Source organism: Dipteris shenzhenensis, chromosome 9 (genome assembly GCF_047967505.1).
Source record: "Dipteris shenzhenensis isolate YYH24624 ecotype China chromosome 9, Dip_SZ_1.0, whole genome shotgun sequence".
Classification (NCBI taxonomy): Eukaryota; Viridiplantae; Streptophyta; class Polypodiopsida; order Gleicheniales; family Dipteridaceae; genus Dipteris; species Dipteris shenzhenensis.
The window spans coordinates 54,220,251-54,245,036 of record NC_141604.1 but is presented as its reverse complement, the minus strand read 5'-3'; the positions used below and the strand labels follow the sequence as shown (position 1 = coordinate 54,245,036).

Here is a 24,786-nt window from a genome sequence, read left to right as displayed (position 1 = left end):
TCTCTCTACTGCAGAATTTCTCTCTCTACTGTTCCAGCCCATTTCCCTTGCAGAAATCTGCCTTTCTGTGCACCTCTGGAACAGCAGCAGCTCCTCTCTTACATCTCCTCCCTTGGGATCAGCATTGGCACTCTCTCTCTACAGGTATCACTCCATAAAAGCTTTCTCTCTCTAGCCTACAGGCTGTTTTTCTAAGCTGTTCTCATTCCAGCCCCATTTCCACACTCTCCTCACCCAAGGTAGCTTCAGAGGCATCAAGTACTTCATCTGCAAAAGGGTCAAGTCAAGAAGGGAGCCTTTATTGTCAAGTTTATCTCATTTACAGCACTATTTCATGTTGTTTCTACTATCTTTCTAGAAACTAGTGCTTGTCTCTAATGTTGGATGTAAGTGGTGATTGTTGCAGGTTTCTTCCTTGTGGATTGGGCAAGCCAGGAGTTGAAACCTGAGCTTGGAGTCCTCTTTTTTTGTTGTCTACCTTGTACATATGCTCTTGAGTCTTGTATCTAGGTCCTAGGTTTTCACTGAGTTCATCAGTTTGGAAGGTGCATTGCACCTTGGTCTTGTATCTCCATTTTCAAGAATAAAGTGAGCCTGGATAAGGGGGGGGGGCCGTCTTGACCCCTCAATCATATTGCATTTTCCAATGATGTCACTTTGTGTTTAAGCTGTATAAGTCTTAATTCGAGCTTAATTGCAAACTCTTAAGTTCAAGTATATGTGTTTGGCAACTCGCAATCATCTCATTCAAATGCCTCTGCAAAATTCGTTGTCTGAATTGATAGAAAGCACGGAGTAGTTTACACTGTGAGAGAAAGAGTGTCACCACAATGTAAATATCCTAAGTCAAAGTACAATTGACCATTTATTTGATCATAATTAAAGAGTTTTCATATGTGTTAGTTATGGTCAAAGAGTTCTTTTAATGGTCAAAGAATTGACTACGGTCAAAGATACTTGACCCTGGTCAAGTAAACATGACTTTGGTCAGGGAGACTTGGTTTATTACCAAGAGGGTTAACTACGGTTAACCAGAGAACCACAGAGCTGAGTACGGTCAGAGAGTGTTGACTTCGATCAATGAGACTTGGCATGCGTCAAGAGGGTTAACTACAGTTAACCAAGATGTGCCAACTTCGGTTGGAGAGTTGTGCCAACTTCAGTTGGAGAGACTTGATTATAATTAAGGCGCCTCGATCCTTGGTTAAAGCCCCTTAATTATGATCAAGGGTGTTGACTTTGGTCAACCAGAGAATAAATATATATATTTATATTTGTTATGTGTGCACATGTGTTCAGTGGGGACGCCCACCGTGACTAGAATTAGTCCACAATGTATTATGTGCATGCAAAGCGCTAACAATTAATGGGTACCATGGTGGTGCGCTTTAACTAATTGTTGCAGGTACTAGGAAGAGTGATTTTCCTAAGCACTACGGGAGCCTAACAAGGGTCTAGGAGGCGGTTCGTGTGACCAAGTGCTTCGAAGACTCCAGAGTTGCCCTTAGTGGCATGTAATTAGGAAAGTAAAGTAGAATTTGACGAGTGGCTTGTTGCCAAGAATGGGAGCCTAAGAGCTCATGTAATGATTCATTTTTGTTACGTTTGGATTTTATGTATGACAGCTTCCACGCTGAACTCATGTATTCTTTCTTCTCTCAAGTAATAAAATCCTTGGGGGGGGTCCAGCCTGATTGTTGTCCTGGGCCCAGTGTATCTGTTGAGAGAGGGAGAGCAAATGAGAGTGTCTCTACTGTATTTATACGATTGAGGTTTCATTGGTATCAGAGCGTAAGGATCTCCCTACCTTCCACAGTGGGAGCGATCAAGGGGAAAAGAACCGCAGGCCATCGCATGGGCAGCGAAGCTATTGTGACGCAAGTAGAGATTTGGGAGTGCAAATTTGAAGTCAGGCGTCGTGAAGGTGTAGACACGCTTTCACAAGGGGCTTGTGCGTCTGATGAAGAGCTGGATGACGAAGATCTCCACGCAACGATACGCCTCTTCGTGAAGTGAATTATTCACGTGACGCTTACCTTGGCGTGCATCCCCGGGTGATCTCACGATGCCAAATGATCAAAAGGACCTGCAAGGCCTTTCAACGTTGTCTGGAGGTTCTGATAGCATGGAGGTTTCGCGAAGCCAAATGCTACGCTGAAGACCCCAAAGGAGTTATTCCGACGTGTGCACTGACGGTTGGTAAGCGTGGGGTATCGAGGGGTGAATGAAAAGAGGAGCTTCCGAGGCGTTTGTTGTGAAGAAGGTGCAAAGCAGTGGGTCTTGCCATCGTTCCAATCTCTGGCGACATAGACTGAGGCGATGCGCAACGTCGACCAGCTAGGCTAAGGTTTGAAACCTTAGGCTTATGTGGCAGTGTATAGTTCAGGTGCTGACGTGGCGCACACGTGGCAGAGGCAGTCAACAGACACGTGGCACACAGGTGATGTGGCGTCCACACGTGCGAGCTGATGTGGCAGCCAGGTGCCATGCATGTGCATATGATGACGTGGCACTGACACGTAGCAGACAGCTCAGCAGATGACATGGCAGGCGGATGTGACAAACCAGTGGTTAAAATTAACTTTGGTTAGTTAACCCTGGTCAGAGGTCTAGCTAACTTGACCCAACCAGACCAGTTTGGTTATTGTAACCAGACTGTGACCAGTCCAGTTAGTCCAGTTGAGCGCCAACCAGACCAGAGCCAGTTAGTCTGGTTAGAGTAACCAGCCGGTTACCCATCTAGTTACTGTCCCCCCAAAAAAAAAAGGGACAGTTGCAGAGACTGTTTCTGCCAGCAGTTTACACCTATCTGAGAGAATATTTATTGTCAGAAAAGCAGCAGAAACACAGTAAAATCAGAGATTTGCAGAAAAAGAATATGCATGCCTTTGTGCTCAGGAAAAGATGAGTCAGATGCATTCTGAGTGCTTTTTGCAACAGCCAGAAAAGGGGCAATATAGTTGTTGATGCCTTGGCAATTTTGTGGGATTATGCTTTGAACTGGCAGCCCATTACTAGCACAAGTTGTGAATGCAAGACACCTCTTGTTGAGGTACTTTCTTTCTGAAAAACAAAGGCAACGTGCATCAGTTGCATACACAGTGTGTGTGAGAAACTTGTAGATCGCAGACAAGTTGTAAGAAAATGGCTCAATCACCTATCCAGTGGGAGTCACAAGATAGGGATGCACATCCAAGACAGAGAAGTGTGCAACAAACTCAGCAAGAATTTGAGCAGATGGTACGCACTCGTGTGCAAGAGATGGAAAATCTCAAAAGGGATCCAAGAGCTCAGCACTTGTTTCAAGTAGAAAAATGCAGCTTATGATGTGCCAATGCCAGAGGCACACTCTCGTGTACAGCCAAAGAGATCTCATAGGGGACGGTCTCATAGCAGGAAGAGATCGAGGCATCATCACCGATCTCCCAGTCCTTCACCGTCTTCGACTTCTGTATCTTCTTCTTTATCAGATAAACCATCCAGGAAAAGAAGGAAACACAAGAAGTCTAGGAAGAGAAAGTCTTCCAGAGAGACCAAGGAATTCAAAGAGGGAGGTAAATCTGTCAAGTTTATGACCTATAATGGACAATATGGTCATACAGACAAAGCATTGCAGTTCATCAGGCAGTTTGATGCTGCATTCGGTACAGAAAAGTTTTCAGAATCCTCCAAGTTAAGAATGGTCAGTTTGCACTTGACAGCTACAGCTAGTGCATGGTGGAGTGCACAGACAACAGATGGGTCAGCCCCAAAGAGGTGGAAGGACTTCAAAGCGGTGCGTACATGTATCACTGTGGCCAGAGAGGTCGGTCACTCTGGCGGTAGTGTCCTCATAGGAAACGTGAAAGGCCTAGTGAGCGGATAGAGAAGGCCAATGAAGATTCTGCAATCGTCACCACGATTGTTCATGTCTTCTAGCAGCACGTGGGAGGATGCGTTGCCGGTAGGCATTCTTGTTTCATTTGCAGGATTGCTTGCTTGTGTGTGGCACGTCTGTTGTATTAGCATAGGAGTCTTGATATCCTGGCATGCGATTCAAGAATGCAATAGTTTGATGCTTGATTTGTGGAGACAATAAACAGAGCTGTCATAGGGTGATGTTGGGCCTAAAATTCATCAAGTCAGTAGCAGTAGCCTTTTGTGCCCTCATTCGCCGAGCATCTAGCCGAGGGTCGAAGCTCACGCGAGGGAGAAAAGATACCTCTGGATTCTCAACCAATGTTTCCTGTGGTGACTCTTCCATCACCTGTTTTCCCTTTCCTTGGGCACCACTGGGATTCACCCCCATCTCCTTCTCTTTGTTCAATGTGCTTCCTGAGTGGAAAGTAGATGGGCCTGCCTGTGAATCCTCACACTTTTGACCTAATGTTGTCACTTCCGTTGCAAACCTCACTGTTCTGGACTTGCGGGAGGGAAATTGAGGTGTGATACCTTTATCTTTAGAACTAGATTGAAGATCTTTGGTTACACTCCTGACCACCTCCTGGTACCTTGAAGGCATATACTACTCACTTGGAGTTGAGGTACTTTTGGAGCTAGTGACAGGTCTTCATGGTTGTGAAGCCCTTCGGGTTCTTTATGATCCACTAACAGGAGAAGACAAGGGTGATGCATTCTCGTGCCCACTGTCCACCTTGGAGGAAGGAGGTGGGGACGCTCCTCTAGTGACTGAGTTGGTACTAGTTGGTCGAAGCTCACGCGAGGGAGAGAAGATACCTCTGGATTCCTGTGGTGACTCTTCCATCACCTGTTTTCCCTTTCCTTGGGCACCACTGGGATTCACCCCCATCTCCTTCTCTTTGTTCAATGTGCTTCCTGAGTGGAAAGTAGATGGGCCTGCCTGTGAATCCTCACACTTTTGACCTAATGTTGTCACTTCCGTTGCAAACCTCACTGTTCTGGACTTGCGGGAGGGAAATTGAGGTGTGATACCTTTATCTTTAGAACTAGATTGAAGATCTTTGGTTACACTCCTGACCACCTCCTGGTACCTTGAAGGCATATACTACTCACTTGGAGTTGAGGTACTTTTGGAGCTAGTGACAGGTCTTCATGGTTGTGAAGCCCTTCGGGTTCTTTATGATCCACTAACAGGAGAAGACAAGGGTGATGCATTCTCGTGCCCACTGTCCACCTTGGAGGAAGGAGGTGGGGATGCTCCTCTAGTGACTGAGTTGGTACTAGTTGGTGATGAGGCCTCTGATATTGATGTTGAGTCATCCTTACTACTGTCACTCTTCGTTTGTGACCTTGTCACAACTCCCAACACTGCACCAATCAAGTGGGGTTTGTCATCCTCCCCTGCCACTACTACGTCAACCATGTTGACTTGGGATGTTGAATCCCCTCTGCCATTGGGACAATCTCTAGTGTAGTGGTCGTTTGTGTTGCACTGTGTACAAGAGGCTCCCCCGAACGGTTGTGTATAGTCGTCTTGGTGGTGGCTGTACTTTCCACATGTGTAGCACATAATGGGTTTGCGGAAGTTGGTACCTCGGCCTGCACCTCCACGTCCACCTCGGAACCCACCCTGTCGACCGCGTTGATAAGGCGATCCATATCCACCCCCTGACATAGGTGGTTGATATTGTGCATAGTAGGGCGGAGGATAGAAGTATGGAGCCCAAATCTGATTGGGAGCAGGGGCTTGGAGCAAAGAAGGATTAGGAAGTAGTGGAGGTGGAATGGTAGGAGGGGTAGGTGGTTGAGGTGCCTTCACAGAGGCTGAAACTAGGTGTATTGGCCCTGAAGTGGTCAGTGCGGCTCTGTTGACTGTAGCCACCAGAGGTTCCCCAAGTTGGATACTCCAGTAGAAGCTTCCTCAACCCCTTAAGATACCTACACTTGGAGACATCATGAACATGAATTTCACAAAATGTGCAAAAGGAGGTCGGAGTGGATACCTTATGCTTCGATGGACATTCCCAGTAGCCATGGCCAGAACCCTTGCAGTCGGTGCGCCAGAGACCAGTTCTTATCTGAGCTTCAAAGGGTGACGGTCCATCCACCCTTGTTCTGTCTTTGTGACCTTCTTTGATTTCTTCTAACTCCTTGAGTTGTTGCCATCCCTGTGAGCCCTCTTCCCTCGGAAGTTGGGCGGTCTGAGTGTGTGTTGAGGCGAAACTTAACTGGGACCGTTCCATATTCATCGCTTCCCTTAGGAAGTCTTGTAGTGAGGCATTCTCAGGGAGTTTGTCAACCAGCCTTATAGCAATGGTGGAAGGTAATGCCTTCAAAAACCACCCCTTCATGACGGCATCATTGGGTGGCATAGACATCTTTGCGGCCAGGACCCTCATCCTTGTGTACATCTCCGAGATACTTTCTCCAGGCTTCATGGACAACTCCTGGACAACTCATGGTATCCGCGCACCCGAGGCCTTCTAGTAAATAGCCAGGGCTCCCTTGACTCTCTCCAAACTCGCTGTGATGCCCTCTACATACAAGGCCGTGTCATCTGCAAACTCAGATTGTAATAGCTACTCCTCTTGCCTGATTGGGAGCCTCAACCCTGTGAGGCCCACCACCTGTGATCTCAAGTAATAGCCTAGAGCCTCCGCTAGAACAAGAAGAGGAAGGGTGCGATTGGGCAGCCTTGGCGGACCGAGCGAGAGAGAGAAAGGTATCGCTTGTGTGTCCTCCGATAAGCATCTGACTAGAGCTCCTTGCATAAAGCGCAGAAACTCCTCTGACCCATCTGTCTAATAAACCCAATCTCCGCATAGTACCCTCCAGGAAGGACCACGCCACCCTGTCATAGGCCTCAAAATCCAAGAGAAGGACGGCCAACAGTTGTGGCTCCTCCTTGTCCACTGCCTCCCACAACATGAGGATGTTGTCCAGGATGCTGCGCTCCTGGACGAACACAGTCTGTGTGTCATGGATGATGTCAATAAGATGGGGCCATAACCACAAGCTCAAGACCTTGGCGAGGATCTTGTATGAAGTATCAAGCAGAGTGATTGGTCTCCACTGCTGGATGTCTAACCTATCTCCCTCTTTCGGGATCAAACAAATCCACCCTCTGCTCAGGGACTGAGGGAGGGAGCCCATGTCAAATATCTCCTAGCAAGCTAGTCGGAGAGGGGTGGAAATAATCTCCCAGAAGTTTTGGAAGAAGGCCGGAGTCAAGCCATCCTCGCCAGGACACTTATGGGTCGGGAGAGCTTCCCAGAGCTCCTCATCCGTGAAAGGCTCCTCCAGTCTCCTGCATTAATCCTGCGAGACGACTGTCGGAACATGATCCCAAACTACCTCTCGGGCCACAAGACCAGCTGGCATCATCCTCTTAGTCTGAAAGAGTTGGCTGTAAAAACTTGTGGTTAGGTCTAAAATCTCATGCGTGTCAGTGTGCATGATGCCCTGCGGATCACGAAGACGCTGCAGATGTGTGCCTACCGATCGGGGCCCAGTGGTTTGAAAAAACTGCTTCGTCATCTTGTCCCCTGCTGCACCCATTGGGCCCGAGAAGAGTGATAGGAGAACTCAGTCCTCCGAATCTCCGTGTTCTCGAACCTATCGCTAAGCCACTGAGAACTTGGGTCCTACTCCCTAAGCCGCTCTATGGAGGCGAGGTCTCTCCTCAAAGCCCGCTCGCGCTCCTGAAGAGGACACCTCTGCCTAAGGGCATGAGCCTGCAACTCTTCACTGCTCCTCTGGATCGCAACGGCCACCCACGAAGCCTAGCCCTCGCATGGTGTCGTCTCTGACTGCTCCCAAATCCCTACCATGACCTACTGAATCTCCTCGTCCTGCAGGAGGTCCTCTGGAATGCCAAGCCCCTTTTGGGGAAGACCTCGGCGGGGCTGATCTAAGTGAAGTACTACTGGAGAGTGGTCTGACATCGTGGTACCTGCGAGAATCTCGGTAGAGCCGCCTCTACGCAGTGCCTAGTCCCCAACGTAGAAGCGGTCTAGTCTCTCAAGGAGTTCATCATGTCTCCTCTATCCGAAGGAGAAGAGGAGGCTGCCAGGTATCCTACTGAAATCTGGCTCTTGCCACGGGTCTCTGCCACAGATCATGAAAATCCTAGGTGCTTCGCTCTGCTGTTGTTGGCATCTCAGAGAAGGAGGCGCCGCCCTGCTTGTCTTCCTCAAACTCCAAGTTGTTGAAGTCCCATCCAACAATCTAGGAGTCTACATCCGGAAGACACTCTGACAGCCTCCTCCAAAAGGCCGGGCGGTGCTGTCTGCACGTTGGGGCATACACGTTCAGGATCCCAATCCTAGACTCTCCCATCCTAACTCCCATCCAAACTGCCCGTCTTGTAAGCCTGCCTGACCGTATACCTCTGGAGCCAAAGTCTGTGAGACCGAGATGCAGACTCCTTCGCTCCATCCTACTGTAGGGAACCACTCCTCCGGACCTCTCCTTGGGAGAAGGTGGTGTCGCCGTCTGATGTTTGATGTTGAGAACATCTGCTCCTGAATCAAAAGGATGTCCATTGTCTGCCCTACCATTGCCCTCTGCAACTCCTGTTGGAGTATCAGGTACTGCGGTGGACTACGAGCACGGTCGTGCAGTCCGTGCACGTTCCAACTCACTATGATCCAGCTCATGAGGACGGGGATGCAAAAAACAAGGCTCTTTGCGAGTGGGTGCTTGCTCCAGAAAGACTGCCTTATGTGATTTTGCTGGGGGTTTAGGGTGAGTAGTCCATGTCTGTGCGATGACGTACAGTTAATTTCTCCTACATAAGTACTGGGTTATAATTAAAAGTGTCAGTTGTGATTTGGTTATGTTGAGCACTACTCGGAATCTCATACAGTCATTGATCAATAGAGCCATAGTTTCGTGAGTGCCTATGAAGATAGGTTGCAGATGACTCTTTGTTTGAGATGCTGATAGTAGATTTGAAGATCCTTCCATCGAGTGCAAGGTCCTGCTATTCCTCCTTGTAGATCCCTTATAGGAGGAACTGAGAAGAACAAAGTTGACAAACAAATACAAGAACTCCTTAAGATTTGGAGCTCTTCTTCTTCTTGTCAAGACGAAAGATGGCATATTCAGAATGTGTTTTAATTATAGGAGAACTAAACAGTAAGATCCTCAGAGACTAGTGTCCTTCCAAAAATCCTGGAACCATTCCCAACTATCTCTACAACCAAGATCGTATTAAGCTCCACTCAGATCTATAACTCTTGATTCCAGTAAGATCACCTGTAATTCCTGATGTGCTCCAAGGCCAGAGCCTTTGAAGAGTGGCTCTGTCTCATGATCCTTGGACTGCTCACTCTATGTTTGGTTTATTTGAATGTTTGGGTGCCATTAATGAATGATCATTTGAGTAGGATGTTGCTAGTTCTTATAGGGATTAGAAAGAAGCCAATGAAAAAGAAAGTCTCACATGAGCTAAGAAATTTATAGCATTAAGGTTTTAATAATTTCTAAATCTTGCTTTTCCACCTGTGAGAAGCAATGCATTCATACTGGTAATGTCTTAGTTTTCCTTTCCATCTTTGAAGATTACAGACATTTGATTTTTTTAAATTGTGTGTAGGTGTGGACTCCTCATGTGATAACGGTATGGGAGGCAGTCATGACAGTTCTGCAATTTTTTCTCTTGATATTACATTCATATGCTCAAGACCAAGCGTGGCCTTTCATATCTATTTCAATGTAAGAATTATCACAAATTGTCTCTTTGTTGAACAGAAGAACAATACATACACAGATGCACGCGCACACACTTTTGAATGCACGCATGTGTGCACATGCGCACATAGACACACATGCTTGAAGTGCTTGCATGCACGCACATACACGTTGATAAGGAAAAAATGGAAAGATAACCAGGAATTATGTACTTCACCACGTCAGATAGGTGAGACTTCATAGGGATCAGCTGCAATGTGGGCTCGTAGATGATGAGCTTATGAGCCAGGTTCCAGAGCATGTGTCTTTGTATTAGGCACCAAGACAAACCCCACAAAAACTGACTGAACATGGATCACACAGACTCAAAGAGAGACAAAAGACTACACAGCCCGAAACAGACTGAACTTAGAACTGAACTTCCCCCCAAAACTCAGAAAACGTCAGCCTCAGAATACTATGAACCCACAGCCCACATGAAGGTTATCTTTGAGACTTTTCAAGACATCAACCCACAATCAAGATCCCACAGCCAAGACTCGTAAGCCTCCATCAAGAGCAACAGCTCGTAACTCTTGACGTGATCATAACTGCTCCACAGCATCTCCTTCTCAAACATTGAGCTCTAGCACTCCATACATCTCCCCAAAACTGCAGTCAGTGACCATGAGAGGGACTGGCTAGCGGATTGCATCGATCATCTCTGCTCTTACACAACTACGTCCAGCTCGTTTGTATCTTTCTCTTGCTCGTAGAGTACTCCATACTCATAGCTTCTGTCGCTACAGTCCTTCAGACAGCAGAAATGATGCCACAGCTATGCCTCAAGCTTTTACTAAGCAATAGCGCATAACCAGCCACCTACAAGCCCACACGGAAGACATCTCAAGCAACAGCCTCAGCCTCTTCTATTTCCCGTATTGTATGCTTTCCGTCACTCAAGATATTCTGCTCAAAACCTCCATGATAGCTATACTTCTCACAGCCAAGAAACCCACGACTCCAGTAAGAGTAAACAGCCCGTTGGAAAACAGCGCCAACTCACAGCTTCTATTTTCATGGTGTATGCTCCCCCTCTATCGTTCAAAATCCTCTAGCGCGCAATAGCCACGCCCAGCCATGCTTCTCCGTCTCGCCAAGCCTCAGTACTCCATAGCCCTCTTCAAAACCACAGTCTACGCTCTTAAATTACCTGCTCTGCCTCTGCGCAAGGACTCCCTGCAAGCGTGTGTAACCCTTTCTCTCACGAAATTCTCCTCATCGGTGGTCCTCCCACACTCCATCACTGCACTCCAGCCCATGATCTCCTCTGCTCCTCAAAGATCCCCTCTCGTCACGAATCCTCCACCCAAGCAGCAGCTCCTTCCCAAGACCATCCTCCGTTCGTGTAGTCGCCACCTTGCCCTTCAAAAGCCTTCACCATCCATCAGTCCACGTGATGACCAGCCGACGACTCTCGTTGCACCACCCGCATCGTTGTCCAAGGATCTCCGTGGCTTGCATAGTAACGACGCCCCAACTTCCAAAGCCCCTCGCCAGCCAAGGTCTCTCCAGCTCCTTCTGTGGCGACGCCTCTACTGTCACCAAGCTCTCTTCTGCTCACCGCCTAGTAGCCTCACCTCCAATACGAGCCTCTCCTGCTCACCATGGCCACACCCCCCCCTTACAAGAAGCTCTCGTCGACTTTTTCAGACCCCCCGCTGTCTCCAGAGCTTCCTTTTTGCGCGATGATCCTCTAGGTGCCCACGATCTCCTTTTTGGAATTCTCCTGCAAGTTGTCACCTTCACCTACGTCCAGCTCGTCGACTAGAAGCATCCCTTCATCCATCACGTAGCCACCTTTGCATGAGCAGGATGCCTTCCTAATTAGCCCAGCCACCTCAGCCTAATCTGCCACCTCATCAGTGACATTTTACCACTCTCAAGACATTTCCCCCAAATCACATTAAATGCACATTTTGGACCTTTAGTCACACAATTCCCACACACATTAGCATGCACATTAAAGCTTCCATGCAACCCCGTACACACACATGAAAAACCCTTTGACATAGACACCATAACATATCAAATTCCTGTAACATGGAAGTGCACATTGACTCAGGATGTAAAAAAACCCTTCATAACTTGACTTTACATGACCCCAAAAACATTTCGCTTGATCACACACTAGACACCCTTGCTCTGGAAGTTTGGTACAACCACATTGCATTTCATCATTTCCCATGAAGTCCCTGCAAAACATACTTTATTATCTCAAAAAAGTATACATCAGTCCATCATGCTTGTGAAAGAAAAATCCACAAATGCCAAAAGCCATCAGGAGGTAATTCCCTAGTGCATGTGTACCATAGAGGTATTGTACTATAAGTACTTTGTACTTCTCTTTGAACTGCTTCTGCAAGCAATAGATGCTACATGCTCTCAAACTTGCTTGAGATATCCTGCATCCAACATTCCAATCACCAGCATCTTGTAATTCAAGCTTCATCCCCTCTTTCCTAAATCGTGATTTGATCTCAAGCCTCTTCTAGTTTCTCACTTGCATGTTTCACATCCTTACCATCTCCTTACAAAGCAAACACTCTTTCTTGATTGTGATTTGCTCCCACCATATCTAGGCTTGTCTGAGCCTTTTCACCAATTTCACCTCATTCCAAGAGGGGCCCTTGCACTATAGTGTTCTACTCATCTCTTTGCCAAAACGCCAACATATTCCTGCTTGTGTGCTCATCTTCCTTCAATGCTGACAGTTTTAAAGAGTTTCTAGACTTAGAGATTAAGATCGGGCACTCACTTGTCAATGTCTTTGCACCTCTAAAAGGGATTCAAGCAAATGCAAAAGTAGAATTCTTGCAATCACGTTTTGATTCTTGACCTAATTCTGCGCTGATAGTGAAAATCTAGTCTTTCCTAGGCATGGTTTTGAAATTTTGGAGCTATTTTAGTGATTTCTTGAGCATCTACCTGTTACTTGTTGTTCAATTAAATGGCTATTTTAAATTCTAAGTATTGATTAAGTTGAAATCTCTGGAGGCATGCTTCTAGATTAAGTTGGAATTCTTTTTTTTTTGGCAAAAGGAGACTTCTATTAAGTAAACCGTTAGAGCAAGCTCCATACGGGATACATCATGCAAAAAAATGCCGAAAAGCTCAAGAGCCAAAAAGAAAGGATTGAGGCTGATAGTGCCATCTCAATCCGGTAGAAACCTCCGAGAAAAAGGGAGAACCCCTCCAAACTCGAAGAAATATAGTCCTTCTAGAAGAGGCTGCCCATGAAGGGCCCTGCATGCTAGCCCATATGGCTATCAAAGTGTGATCAAGTTGGAATTCTAAGTATTGATTAAGTTGAAATCTCTGGAGGCAAGCTTCTAGCAACTTCAAATGGACACAAACCTGTTCAACTGAATTTCAAATGGGCTAGACACATTTAAGAATGAGAGATAGTCACTAGTTTTGATGTGAAGATATGGCATTCTTAAACCCCCCTCAAATTTGAACTTCAAAATATGTGTGTGCATGCACGTGTATGTGCACGTTGATAGGACAAAATCTGTATCAAGTTTTTTAGCACTGTATATAGCTGTGGGTAGGCACACAGTTGTACACATCTAGGGTAGGTGTGGAGGGAAAAGTGCCTCGAGCTACCTGACTCTAGTTAGGTTCACTAACATCACGACTATGAGTCTACAAAATCCCCCTTAGAGTGATGATGTGAATGTGTACAGGGTTTATGTGACTGGTAAGTCCCCAAAAAGGTAACAAGCTCATAAGTTTTGAACTTTTCATGAGAAAGTGCCTTTGTGAAAAAATCTGCCATATTCTCATGTGTAGGCACATAGATCATGCTGATCTCCTCTGCAAAGTGTCTTGTAGTGGTGGACTGCTGTCCTACACCTAAATTAGCAAATAATCTCTTGAGCCAAACACACTCAACGGTGGTTGTGAAGACTGCTGTCTTCAGCTTCGCAATTGGAGGTGGCCATCAAAGGTTGCTTCTTACCGAGCCATGGTATGCATGCATTACCAAGGTAGAAACAAAAGATTGTGGTGGACACCCGTGTGTTGTAACATCAAACCCAATTATAATCACTGAAGGCATGCAACGATGACTCTCGCCCCTAGGATAAAACAAGCTGAGCTTCCCGCGTCCCTCGGGCAAATGCTATACAAAGAAATCCCCAAAAACTGAGCAGCCAAATCTGATCAGAGGCAACAGATCTGAACCAGAATGTCCACTTGAACTGTGTCTGCTGGCTTGTTTTGCATGACATTAGCTTTTTTTGTATGGCATTAGCACGCAGGTCTGTATAGTCTGAACCAGATCTATGGAGGAATTCCAGTAAGGAATGATGGAAACGCTCACCTGGGTTGAAGCAGACAGGCTGAGGGACTACAACCTGAATTCAGAGCAATGCCAGACATGTGCACACAAGTTGTGGGCTTTGATGACAGATGGGCATGCAAGAAAACTGCAGAAGCCTGCAAACCGGTTTAGGGTTTAGGGTTCAGTGCTGTTTTTTCATACTTTCAAAACATAAGGTATAGGAAATTTCTACTAACAAGTTCAAGTTTCAAGTTTCAACTACTTACGCATCCCAAAAACATGTCGTAAACCATAAGTGTTATAGAATATAGACTCACAAACATTGAAAGACTTGTCACTTTATCATTTATTGGTCACCAAATACATCAATGATCAAGCCTTCAAGGATTGAAGAGTCATGAGGCTTAAAAATTAAAAAGACAAGTCTCGGAAAAGGTTTCATTTTCCAACTTTCCTTTCAAGCATCAAAGCTGAAAACTCTAAAAGCCTAGGCAAAAAAGAAATGAGACTGCAAAAAAGGAAGGAGTCTCAATGGTCAACTTCTTACTCTTCCTCTCCCTTATCACCATCAAAAGCTCAAAATCCCCCCCCCCCCCTTTTTGTTTGGCTCTGGTTATGAAATTCCATATGGAAAAAACTATGAATTAACCAAAGCGGTGGCATTCAGGCTTTGCATTAACAGCGAGCACACAATTCGACCAGATGTATATCAGCTCATGAACTATTAAACTATGCTCAATACGCAACGAACAATTGATACTTTGCAGTGCACCAGCTGTGTAACAAAGGGGGTACTTTGGTAGCCTTTTAATTAGCTTTGTACTTTGTACTTTATACTAGAGCCTTTTAAATTGATGCCATGTGACAGTTTTGGGGTACCATCCCATAAGTAAAGATGTAAATCAGCCTGCCCTAGTTCTATAAGAGGTATGGGCCCCCATTTGTACTCAGCTCTGAATATACACTGTTATAATGCCAAAATGGGATTCAACAGCTAGCGCCTTTAGGTCTAAGCTGAATTCTAAAGTGGATCTAACTTTTCCTGTCCTTGTGCAGCCCTTCACAATCCCCTATTGTAACTCTAGTCCTTGACTTACTCTCTATTTTAACGAGGCATCAATTGAGATCGTTTCATCATACACATACGTGGGGGTTCTGTCTTTAGGACCTATCTTCACGATGAGACCGGCGATGCATGCCCGCCTAAGTAGAGGTTACGCTTCCCTAGCCCGACCAGAGAGAGAGTGCTTCCACTCGCACTTTTAGGACCCACCACGGACCAAGGTTCTCCTTTTCGACTCCTTGGTCTAACCTACGGGCATGTACGGTAGCACTTGTTGGGGATTAGACCTCTCCGACACAGAGTAGACTCGAGTGGAGAGATTACAGGTTCTCCTACTCTCACAGATGATACGCAGCAAGCCATCAGTCCCTCATCAAATCATCCAGGCTGAGTTCGGGGCATCTCCTCTGCAATTAGATGCTGCATTCCAGACTATCACTTATCTCTACCGAGTGTGTGCATACGGCTCATGTACCACAGGGCGATGCAGGATACCTTGGTTGGCACTAGCATCTTGTATGGCGTTAGCAGCTCAGGGTGATCAGAGATGTTGGTACATACACATATGCGGGTGGTTTGAGAGATTGGGTTTTCATATAGACAGGCTGCCACCCTTCTAGTACAGCATTGATGCTCCATTTGTTCTGTTCCAGGGCAACAAATGCAACCCAATCATTCGGGAGGATCTTCTACGCACATTTAGGACCCTTGGCTAGCACATGCAAAGTTCCGTGTGAAGCTCAGTTTCTATTAGGACCATTGCTTGGACATTTTAGCAGAGGGTTTCATTATCCCACCAGGGTACACCCAGATCCACCTACAACATTTTAGCAGAGGGTTTCATCATCCCACTAGGGTACACCCAGATCCACCTACCACATTCACTCAGGATTGCCCTTGGACAGGTACGGGTGTCATTGCATCCCGTATCGAGAGTGGGTGTGCAGAGGGGATACCCAAGGAGAGTCGCATCTGCACATTGTGTGAGCGTCATGAGGTGGAGTCAGAGGAGCACTTTCTTTTCCGTTGCCTAGTCTACTATGAGATTCGTGACGATACCATTGCCTTTTCAGAGACGGGTTCGAGGGCTTCCCTAGACTCCTCCTATACCCAAGCCAGAGATGCCTGGCAACTTTTATTCACGAGGCGGTTTGACTTAGAGATCGTCTCATCAGATTGAGGAGATAGGAGCAGGGGACCGTGCATGGCCCATCCCAGAGTACGATCACAAAGTTCTTCCAAGCAGAGCAGGTTGATGTCACGGTTAGCAGGAGAGGCAGAGACCTTGAGACCAAGACGCGACACATCAGGGAGAGAGACAGACTCATAGATCACACTCACTAACATCTCCTCTCTCTTCAGGCCTGGGGTGCAGCCAACCGGGGTTACAGTGGCGCTCGTCAGACGTTGAGTAGCAGCCAGGAGGGCACGACAGGTTACTCATCTAGATAGCAGACAGCGGTCCATTACTCACTTCCTACCTGCAGTGCCTAGTCCATCGTTGAGTGTATCTTGATGTTTCACATTGTATTGTATTGTATTGGATCAGACTGTGTCTACACATGAGGATGATGCTGCCAGGATGACTGCTTATGTTTATGGTAGACATGTACTATGATATCATTGACTATGTGTACACACTATTTTTAAGCATGGGTTAGGGTGCTCGCTTAGTAGCTCCACCCTTCTGCTCATTGTATCAGGTTTACTTAGCCAAAACAGAGGAAACAGAGGACAGTAATGGACTGTTTCGTGGAGGACAAGGATATGCAGAAGTTGCTGCAGCAGTAATTAGATGTTTTTTGCTGATCTTACTCATCACTTACCTCCTAAGAGAGATGCGGATTGTGCAAATAACCTTGAGCCAGGGTCAAAACCAGTAAATAAACTACCCTACAGGCTTTCAAGGGCTGAAAGGGAGGAGGTAGCCAAGCAAATCCAGAAGCTTTTGGACAGGGATTTCATCACACACTTTTTTTTTTGTGGGAAGAAATCTTTTATTGCTGTAGAATAATTACATTCATAGTTACTTCAAAAAACGAAGTAGCTACTACTCAACTGAAGATCTCAGTATAAGCTGTATATACATCCTGATCAATCAAACGAGTCTGAAGACAATCATAAAATGATTGTTGCAGAGATCGTTTGAAAAAAAGAAAAGATGAAAATAGTGGATCACCAAAGACTCTATGATTTCTGTCCATCCATAAAGTCCATAGGGTCCAATAGCGCACCCATACAAAAAATAAATCAAATCCCTGTCTCTGTGGATGAAAGCCAAATAACCAGAAAAATCTGCCAAAAGTAACAGTAGGAAATCGCTGTCGAAGCCTCTGTCTGATGAGAGCAATGAGATCAGAAGTGTTTGGACAGGACCAAAAGATATGAAACACTGATTCAGTAGAGTGCTGACATCGGTGACAAACAGCTGAAGCAATATGTCTGTGTGCGAGTAACTGTCCGGATGGAAAAATGCCAAGAAGAACTCGCCATAGGAAAAGCTGTTGTTGTAGAGGGACTTTGTAATGCCAAAGGAGACGCAGCCTTTTTCCCCACCACTTCATTGGGCGATCCATATGCCAAACAGTATTTGCTTTGTGGGAGATCCAAGGCGGAGGTAATAACACTTTATACAGTGATGACACTATGATATGTGAGAGCTTCAGAGGACGGGCGTATAAGGAAGGAGAGCGTAAGATCCAATCCTCAAGCCGATTCTGAAGTTCCAAAAGGGGTACCGGCAAGTACGGTTGGAGCATTGCTGAAATTCGATGCCATAAAGGACGATAATGAGCTCCCAAGCCATATTTGCGAGCAGCCATAGAAAAAGATAAGATTGTGCCATCATCCTGAAGTACATCCGCCACAGATGAAATGCCTTTGAAGGAGAGAAAATAAGAACGTCGGGGTTCTTGTATGGCCAAAGGGGGGTGGAAAACTTTAGACCAAAAAATATTCTCTACCCTCAAAGAGTTGCCCGAGAGAGAGTCCCTGCCATGCCATTCCAAATGGGATAGAATATGTTTCCAATTAAGAAGCAGACGAGAGACAAAAGGGCATCCTCTGATCTTGCCTTGGATAGAGCCAAATAAAAAATCCCACTGAGTAAGCTGCCAATGCCCAAAGGCAGATGTATGAAGATGTAATAAGAGAGAGCGGATCATGAAAGCCCAAGGCTGATCTCCTTGCATAAACTGTATCATCATTTTCCCTCTGTGAGCAAGTAAATGCAATTGAATATTGAGAATGTTTAGACCTCCGTGCATCTTGGATCTTGGGAGAACAGAGACGATGCATAGAGAGTGCCATGTTTTGAACGCCAGAAAATTTCCATGATCTTTGCTAGCACCCAATCAGTTTGTTGTGAGCGGGATCCAAGTAAAAGATTTTATCTTTGGATTGAATGACCGAATCAAGATGGAAGTTTGGGCCAAGCATGCGAACACGCTAAATGAAGCAATTGCCATAGCCTTGAACTATGAGGATGCAAAAGGGAACAGACAAAGTGGGTTTGTGCAGGTTGGGACTCAGTCAATCCAAGTAAAAGATTTTATCTTTGGATTGAATGACCGAATCAAGATGGAAGTTTGGGCTAAGTATGCGAACACGCTAAATGAAGCAATTGCCATAGCCTTGAACTATGAGGATGCAAAAGGGAACAGACAAAGTGGGTTTGTGCAGGTTGGGACTCAGTATGGATACCCGAAGAAGACTGGGTTTAAGAAGAAGTGGATTAGCAAAGGGAGTGCCTCACAGCCTAGTGGTCAAGCCAAACAGGCGAAACCTGTTGAGACTCCTAAATCAAGTACCACCATTGGAATGAAAAGAAGAGTAACACCAATGGCAGCCCGAGCTTGGTCGAAGTCTTCTTTGAACCCAGAGCAAAGGGAAAAAGCGAGGAGAAAAGGCTTGTGTTTTGGATGCCTTCAGCCTCATCAGTGGAAAGATTGTCCACGAAACAAGGATCGTCAGATGGCTGAGATGGTGGTCTCAGAATGCGACGTGGAAATGGAGGGAAGTTCCAGAGCAGAACAGATGCAGATTTAGCTAGCGGGATCTTCTCAAAGGTCAGTACCTTTTTTGTTATGTGTGTCTGTTGCTAAGTTAGTAACTAGTGCACCTGATAATATCCTGTCAAAGCCCGCAGCAATGGGGTATACAGCCTTTAATGATACAGAGTTAATTAAGATGAAAGGGCAAGTAGCTAATCATGATGTCATTGTGTTGTTTGTTTCAGCGTCAACGCACAATGTAATTAACTCCAAGCTTGTAAAGAGGCTGAAACTAAAGACTAGCCCATCTGACTATGCATATACAGTCAGAATGGCAGATGGAAGTTCAACTAAAGTATGGGACCAAAGGGTTACCCAGTTGGAGCTTCGAATTCGAGACTATGTTGAGAAGCTTGATTTTGAAATGACTAAGCTTGCTCATGCAGACATAGCCCTGGGTAAGGCTTGGCATTCTAGGAAGAATCCAGCCATAGATTGGAAAAAGCACATTTATCAATTCAAGATGAATGATGTGCTGTATGTCTTACGAGGTGAAAAAGATATACCTCAAGGACCGTTGGTTTCCGTAATGGAAATTCGAAAAGCTCAAGAAGAGTTTTTGTTTCTTTGTACAACATCGGTAGAGCTGATTGATGATTCTTCGGCTAGCACTGATGTTGCTCAAAATGGAGAGATGGCCAAGCTGGCTAATCAAATAGTAGAGGAGTTCTCTGATTGTTTTAGGGATGAACTACCTTATGGGTTACCTCCAGAGCGGAATGTTCAGCATAATATTGAACTAATCCCGGGGGCAGAATCTGTAAATAGACCTCCCTATAGGTTGAGTTTTACTGAAGAGACGGAGGTGCGAAGACAACTGGAAGAATACCTCAAGTTGGAGCAGATTCAACCAAGTTTCTCATCTTTTGCTTCGCCAATGATATTAAAGAAGAAGAAAGATGATACTTTTCACCTTTGTATAGATTACAGAGCATTGAATATTATCACGATTAAGCACAGGTATCCGATGGCTCGGATTGATGATTTGCTAGATGCATTACATGGGGTCGAAATTTTCAGTAAGATAGATCTTAAATGTGGCTTCCATCAGATCCGTATTAGAGCCAAGGATGTGCGAAGCAGGTTTGGACATTATGAGTTTTTCGTAATGCCCTTTGGACTTACCAATGCTCCAGCTACATTCGTCATGCTTATGAACGATTTACTACGTGCATATATCGGAAAGTTTGTAGTACACTTTATTGACGATATTCTGGTATTGAGTAAAAGTATTATTGAGCATCACAAACACTTGAGAATAGTGTTCAGTATTTTGAGGAAAGCCAGTCTTTATGTAAACAAAAAGAAAACTATATTGTGTATGGTAAGACTTGAATATTTAGGATTCATAATTACTCTTGAGGGGGTAGAAATGGATCCAAAGAAAGTGGCTGCGATAGTGACTTGGCCAATCCCTCAGAGTTTGACCGCTTTGCGATCATTCTTGGGATTTGTCCAATTTTATCGAAGGCATATCAAAGGATATTTCGAAATAGTATCGCCATTGACTGATCTGACCTCAGATAAAGTATCTTTTATATGGGTACAGAATCAACAGAAAAGTTTTAACACCGTAAAACAAGCTGTGGTCTCAGTGATTTCCAGAAGCCATTTTTCCTTGAAACCGATGCAAGTGGCATTGCGGTAGGAGCAGTTCTCCTCCAAGAGGGAAGGCCAGTAGCCTTTGAAAGCAAGAAGCTTTCTCCCTCTCAACGAAATTGGCCAACTCATGAATTAGAGTTGTATGTTGTTGTCCATGCTCTGAAAACGTGGAGACATTATTTGTATGGGTCAGAGTTTTATGTTGATGTTGATCAAGATATTCTGAAACATTTTTGTAAACAACCTGACTTGAGAGGCCGCCAAGCTAGGTGGACAGAACTCATGCAGGAGTTTAATTTGACGATTTGGTACTAAAGAGGGAAGGATAATAAAGTTGCTGATGTGTTGTCACGCATTATGCATAATATGAGTTTCACGGTATTAGAGAATGCTCTAATGACCGAGATTAGAGAAACTCAAATGGTGGACGAGTTCGTTCAGAGCATTTGGCCTAAGGCTCATGTATTCAAACCCGGGGAGAAGGATGACCTGGCATTCAGAAAAGGCCAAACTTATGCAAGATATGCCACAAGGGATGGTATGCTGAAAAGAAATGGTAAAGTAGTAGTACCTAATCAGAATGATCTCAGGCAGAGAGTCATTCAACAATGCCATGATAGCCCATGTGCGGGACATCCAGGAGTCAAGAAGACATATGATCTTGTGAAGCAAGATTTCTTTTGGCCAAAGATAAAAAAGCATTTTCATGAATATGTGACATGTTTTTCGTGTCAGGTAAGTAAGGCAGAGCGGGTGAAGCTACCCGGACTTTTACAGCCCTTGGAAATACCACTAGGTAGGTGGGAGAGCATTTCTATGGACTTTATTATAGGTCTGCCTACGACACAAGGGGGATATGATTCTATCCTTGTGGTGGTTGATCGTCTTACCAAGATGGCTCACTTCATTCCAACTAGAGAGTCTGTTAGTGCTCCGCAAGTGGCAGATTTGTTTATTAGATATATATTTCGTTTGCTACCCAAATCCATAGTGTCAGACAGAGATGTCAAATTTACCGGTCATTTTTGGACTGCGGTGTTTGAGACACTAAGGACTGAGTTGGGAATGAGTAGTGGGGATCATCCAGAAACGGATGGTCAAACGGAAAGAATCAACCAAATTTTAGAGGATATTCTTAAAGCATATGTGTCATTGAGGCACCATACATGAGACAAGTGGTTGCCATTGCTAGAATTTGCCTACAATGATAGAAAACATTCCTCTACAGGGTTCAGTCCTTTTGAGCTGAACTATGGTTATAGACCAGCGAATCCAACTACAGTTGGAGTACCTCAGAGAGTGCCTAGTGCCGCGAACTTTGTGGTTCAGATGCGGGAGATGCTAGCACTTGCGAGAGCTAACATCCGCCAAGCTATGGATAGAGCTAAGGCGTATGCGGATGAGAACCGATCCGCTAGAGAATTTAAGGAAGAAGAAAAGGTTTTTCTCAGAGTTCCTTCGCACTCTAAGTCTTTGACTGCAGGAGAGTGTGCTAAATTATCACCTCGATATTGGGGGCCATGGTTCATTCTAAAAAGAATAGGCAAGGTAGCCTATAAATTAGAATTGCTGCAGGGTTGTAAGGTGCAACCAGTGTTTCATGTTTCTCGTTTAAAGAAATTTTTGCATACAGGTAACTCACTAATCGAGGGTGTTGTTTTGTTTCAGGAGATAGAGGATAATGCGAGACGCAAACCAACAGGAATCCTGGACCGAGGAACAATGCAAGTACGCAATCGGAAGATACCCACGGTGTTGGTTGCATGGCATGGTCTACCTCTATCAGAAGCTACGAATCCGTATACCAGTTACGGAGAGTGTTCCTAGACTTTATCATCGAGGACGCTGATGCCTGAAGAGGGAAGGAATGCTACGCTCAAGTCGAGGTAACATGACCTCAGAAGGGTCAGTCGACAATTTCGTTTAAAGGATCAATGTTTGTATTACATTTGTTTGGGCTTCATGTAACAAATCAAAAAGGAATCAAGGTCAAGGTCCTTGGTGAGGGTGACATGGCACTAGACTATGTGGATCTAAGGCTAAGGGACCTAAATGCATGAAATGTGCCAAGGGGCAAATGGTTTTGATGATATCCCAAGAGAGGGGTAAATGATGCATTAAGGAGGGACCCTAAAATGAAGACATGTGGCATACTAGATCCATCTAGGGAATTTTGGGGCTTTGTGGAAATTAAGCAAGCAAGAGCTTCAACGTAAGGATTGAAAAAAAAGAAGAGAAAGCTTACTACTACCACTGAGATCGGCTGGGAGGTGATTTAATGTGCCTGCGCCCGTGATTCGACGTAAAGCTAGGAGTAAACAAGTTTGCATCTAATGTGTCCTCTATGACCAGGCCCACTACCTGTCATCTATTCACTACGCAGAATGTGCGGGCTGCACTTCGTTGACTCCACAACCGAAAAGCACAAGATCACGAAGGCCTTCGGACAGAGCACTTCGCACATGGGCAGGGGGTCCTAGCACCGATCCTTGCACATATGTTTAACCTTGTAGTTTTTCACGGCTTCCCACCAGCATGGAGCACCACTACTATCGTACCAATACACAAAGCAAGAGACCTCATGGACACAGGGAACTATCGCACCCTCATGATTGGCCACACACTGGTCAAGATCTATGGATCGGTACTAGAGAGAGAGATCAGCAGTCATACAGAGGCACGAGGGCAGTGAGCACTAGGGCAGGCAGGATTCAGGAGGCAACACTCTACTCTAGACCACATCTTCACTCTAAGGGCTATCATTGAGGAGGCGAGGTCCAGACATCAGAGAGTCTACACATGCGTCGTAGACTTTCGAAAAGCCTTCGACACTGTTCCACGATTCCGCATGATCAGGAGACTACAGGAGATGCAGATCCCAGAGATGGTGATTTGGGGTGTGATGAGCTTATATGAGTCAGTTAGAGGCAGGGTCCGTGCCCCAAGCGGTCTATCGGATTGGGTCGAGAGGACCATTGGGGTGAAGCAAGGCTGCCCTCTCTCACTGACTCCCTTTGGACTCTACATTGATGACATCGCATCTTTCGTAGATCGCCTAGGTGGCGAGGGCTCATTATTAGGGGATCTCCTCATACAAATATTGTTATATGCCGATGATATGGTCCTTATATCCTCTTTAGCGGAGGGGCTGTAGAGAGATCTGGAGGCATTAGAGGTGTTTTGGAGAGAGAGAGAGATGACGGTCAACCTTGGGAAAACTAAGGTCATGATCTTCAACACCTCATGAGCAGTGACTAACCGACTTACTTTCACCTATCGTGGTGAACCAGTGGAGATAGTGTAGTCATACACATATTTGGGAGCAGTCTTCACAGGACCCATCTTCACGATGAAACAAGCAGCCCAAGCACGACTCACACGAGGGCGTAGTGCTCTGGCTAGACTTAGAGCAGCAGTGTTTCCAGGTGCACTTCCAAGATCCACCGACGAAGGGCTGGCTTTTCGACACACTAGTGTGGCCGACTGTCATGTATGTAGGACCTTTCTAGGGGTGCGATCTTCCGAGGACAGACTGGAGGAGCTTCGAGCGGCTACAGGTGACGATGGGATCCAGGATGATCCGATGTAAGCCCTTAGTTTCACATGAGATAGTACAGGAAAAGTTCGCCATGACACCTCTCCAGGTTGATGCCATCTTTCAGACAGTGACTTTCATTCACAAAGTCTGGGACCTACCCCATTGGAGACTTCCGAGGTTGGCCCTAGAGTCATCCAGACGACTCGCAGAGAGCGGGGTAGACACATGGTATGCACGCATATCTACATGGCTTGCCAGGCACGGTATCCAGATGGACATGCTTCATCCCTTTGAGTACAGCATGGATGCACCTCCTGAGTCGATCCCGCGAGATGAGATCAACCGTATCATACGGTTAGACCTCCTCTAGTTTCACACATCTCGGACTTTGGGGGGGACCAGGAGCTTCCCACCAAGACCCAATTTTATCGCGACCACTTCCTGAGAGTATCAGAGGAGGGACTCATTATCAGACCTCAGTATCTTGAGGATAGAGAAGTATCTCATGCACTAAGGATTGCCATTGGTCAGATGCGGGTTTCATCCCATCAGTTGAGGATTGCGGCAGGGAGAGCAGCGGGTCTGCACGCTATGTACGCTGGGGGCGGTT

At 45.7% G+C, this 24,786-nt stretch overlaps 1 protein-coding gene across 1 annotated transcript in view; it reads left to right on the top strand.

Annotated features, from left to right (window-relative positions):
- The window catches only part of MHX (magnesium/proton exchanger), a 126,268-nt gene that overhangs the window by 82,035 nt on the left and 19,447 nt on the right, over positions 1 to 24,786 (top strand). The window contains exon 3 of the mRNA XM_087379048.1: positions 9,500 to 9,618. Coding sequence (XP_087235174.1) covers positions 9,500 to 9,618 — 119 coding nt within the window. The remainder of the gene's footprint in view (positions 1 to 9,499; positions 9,619 to 24,786) is intronic.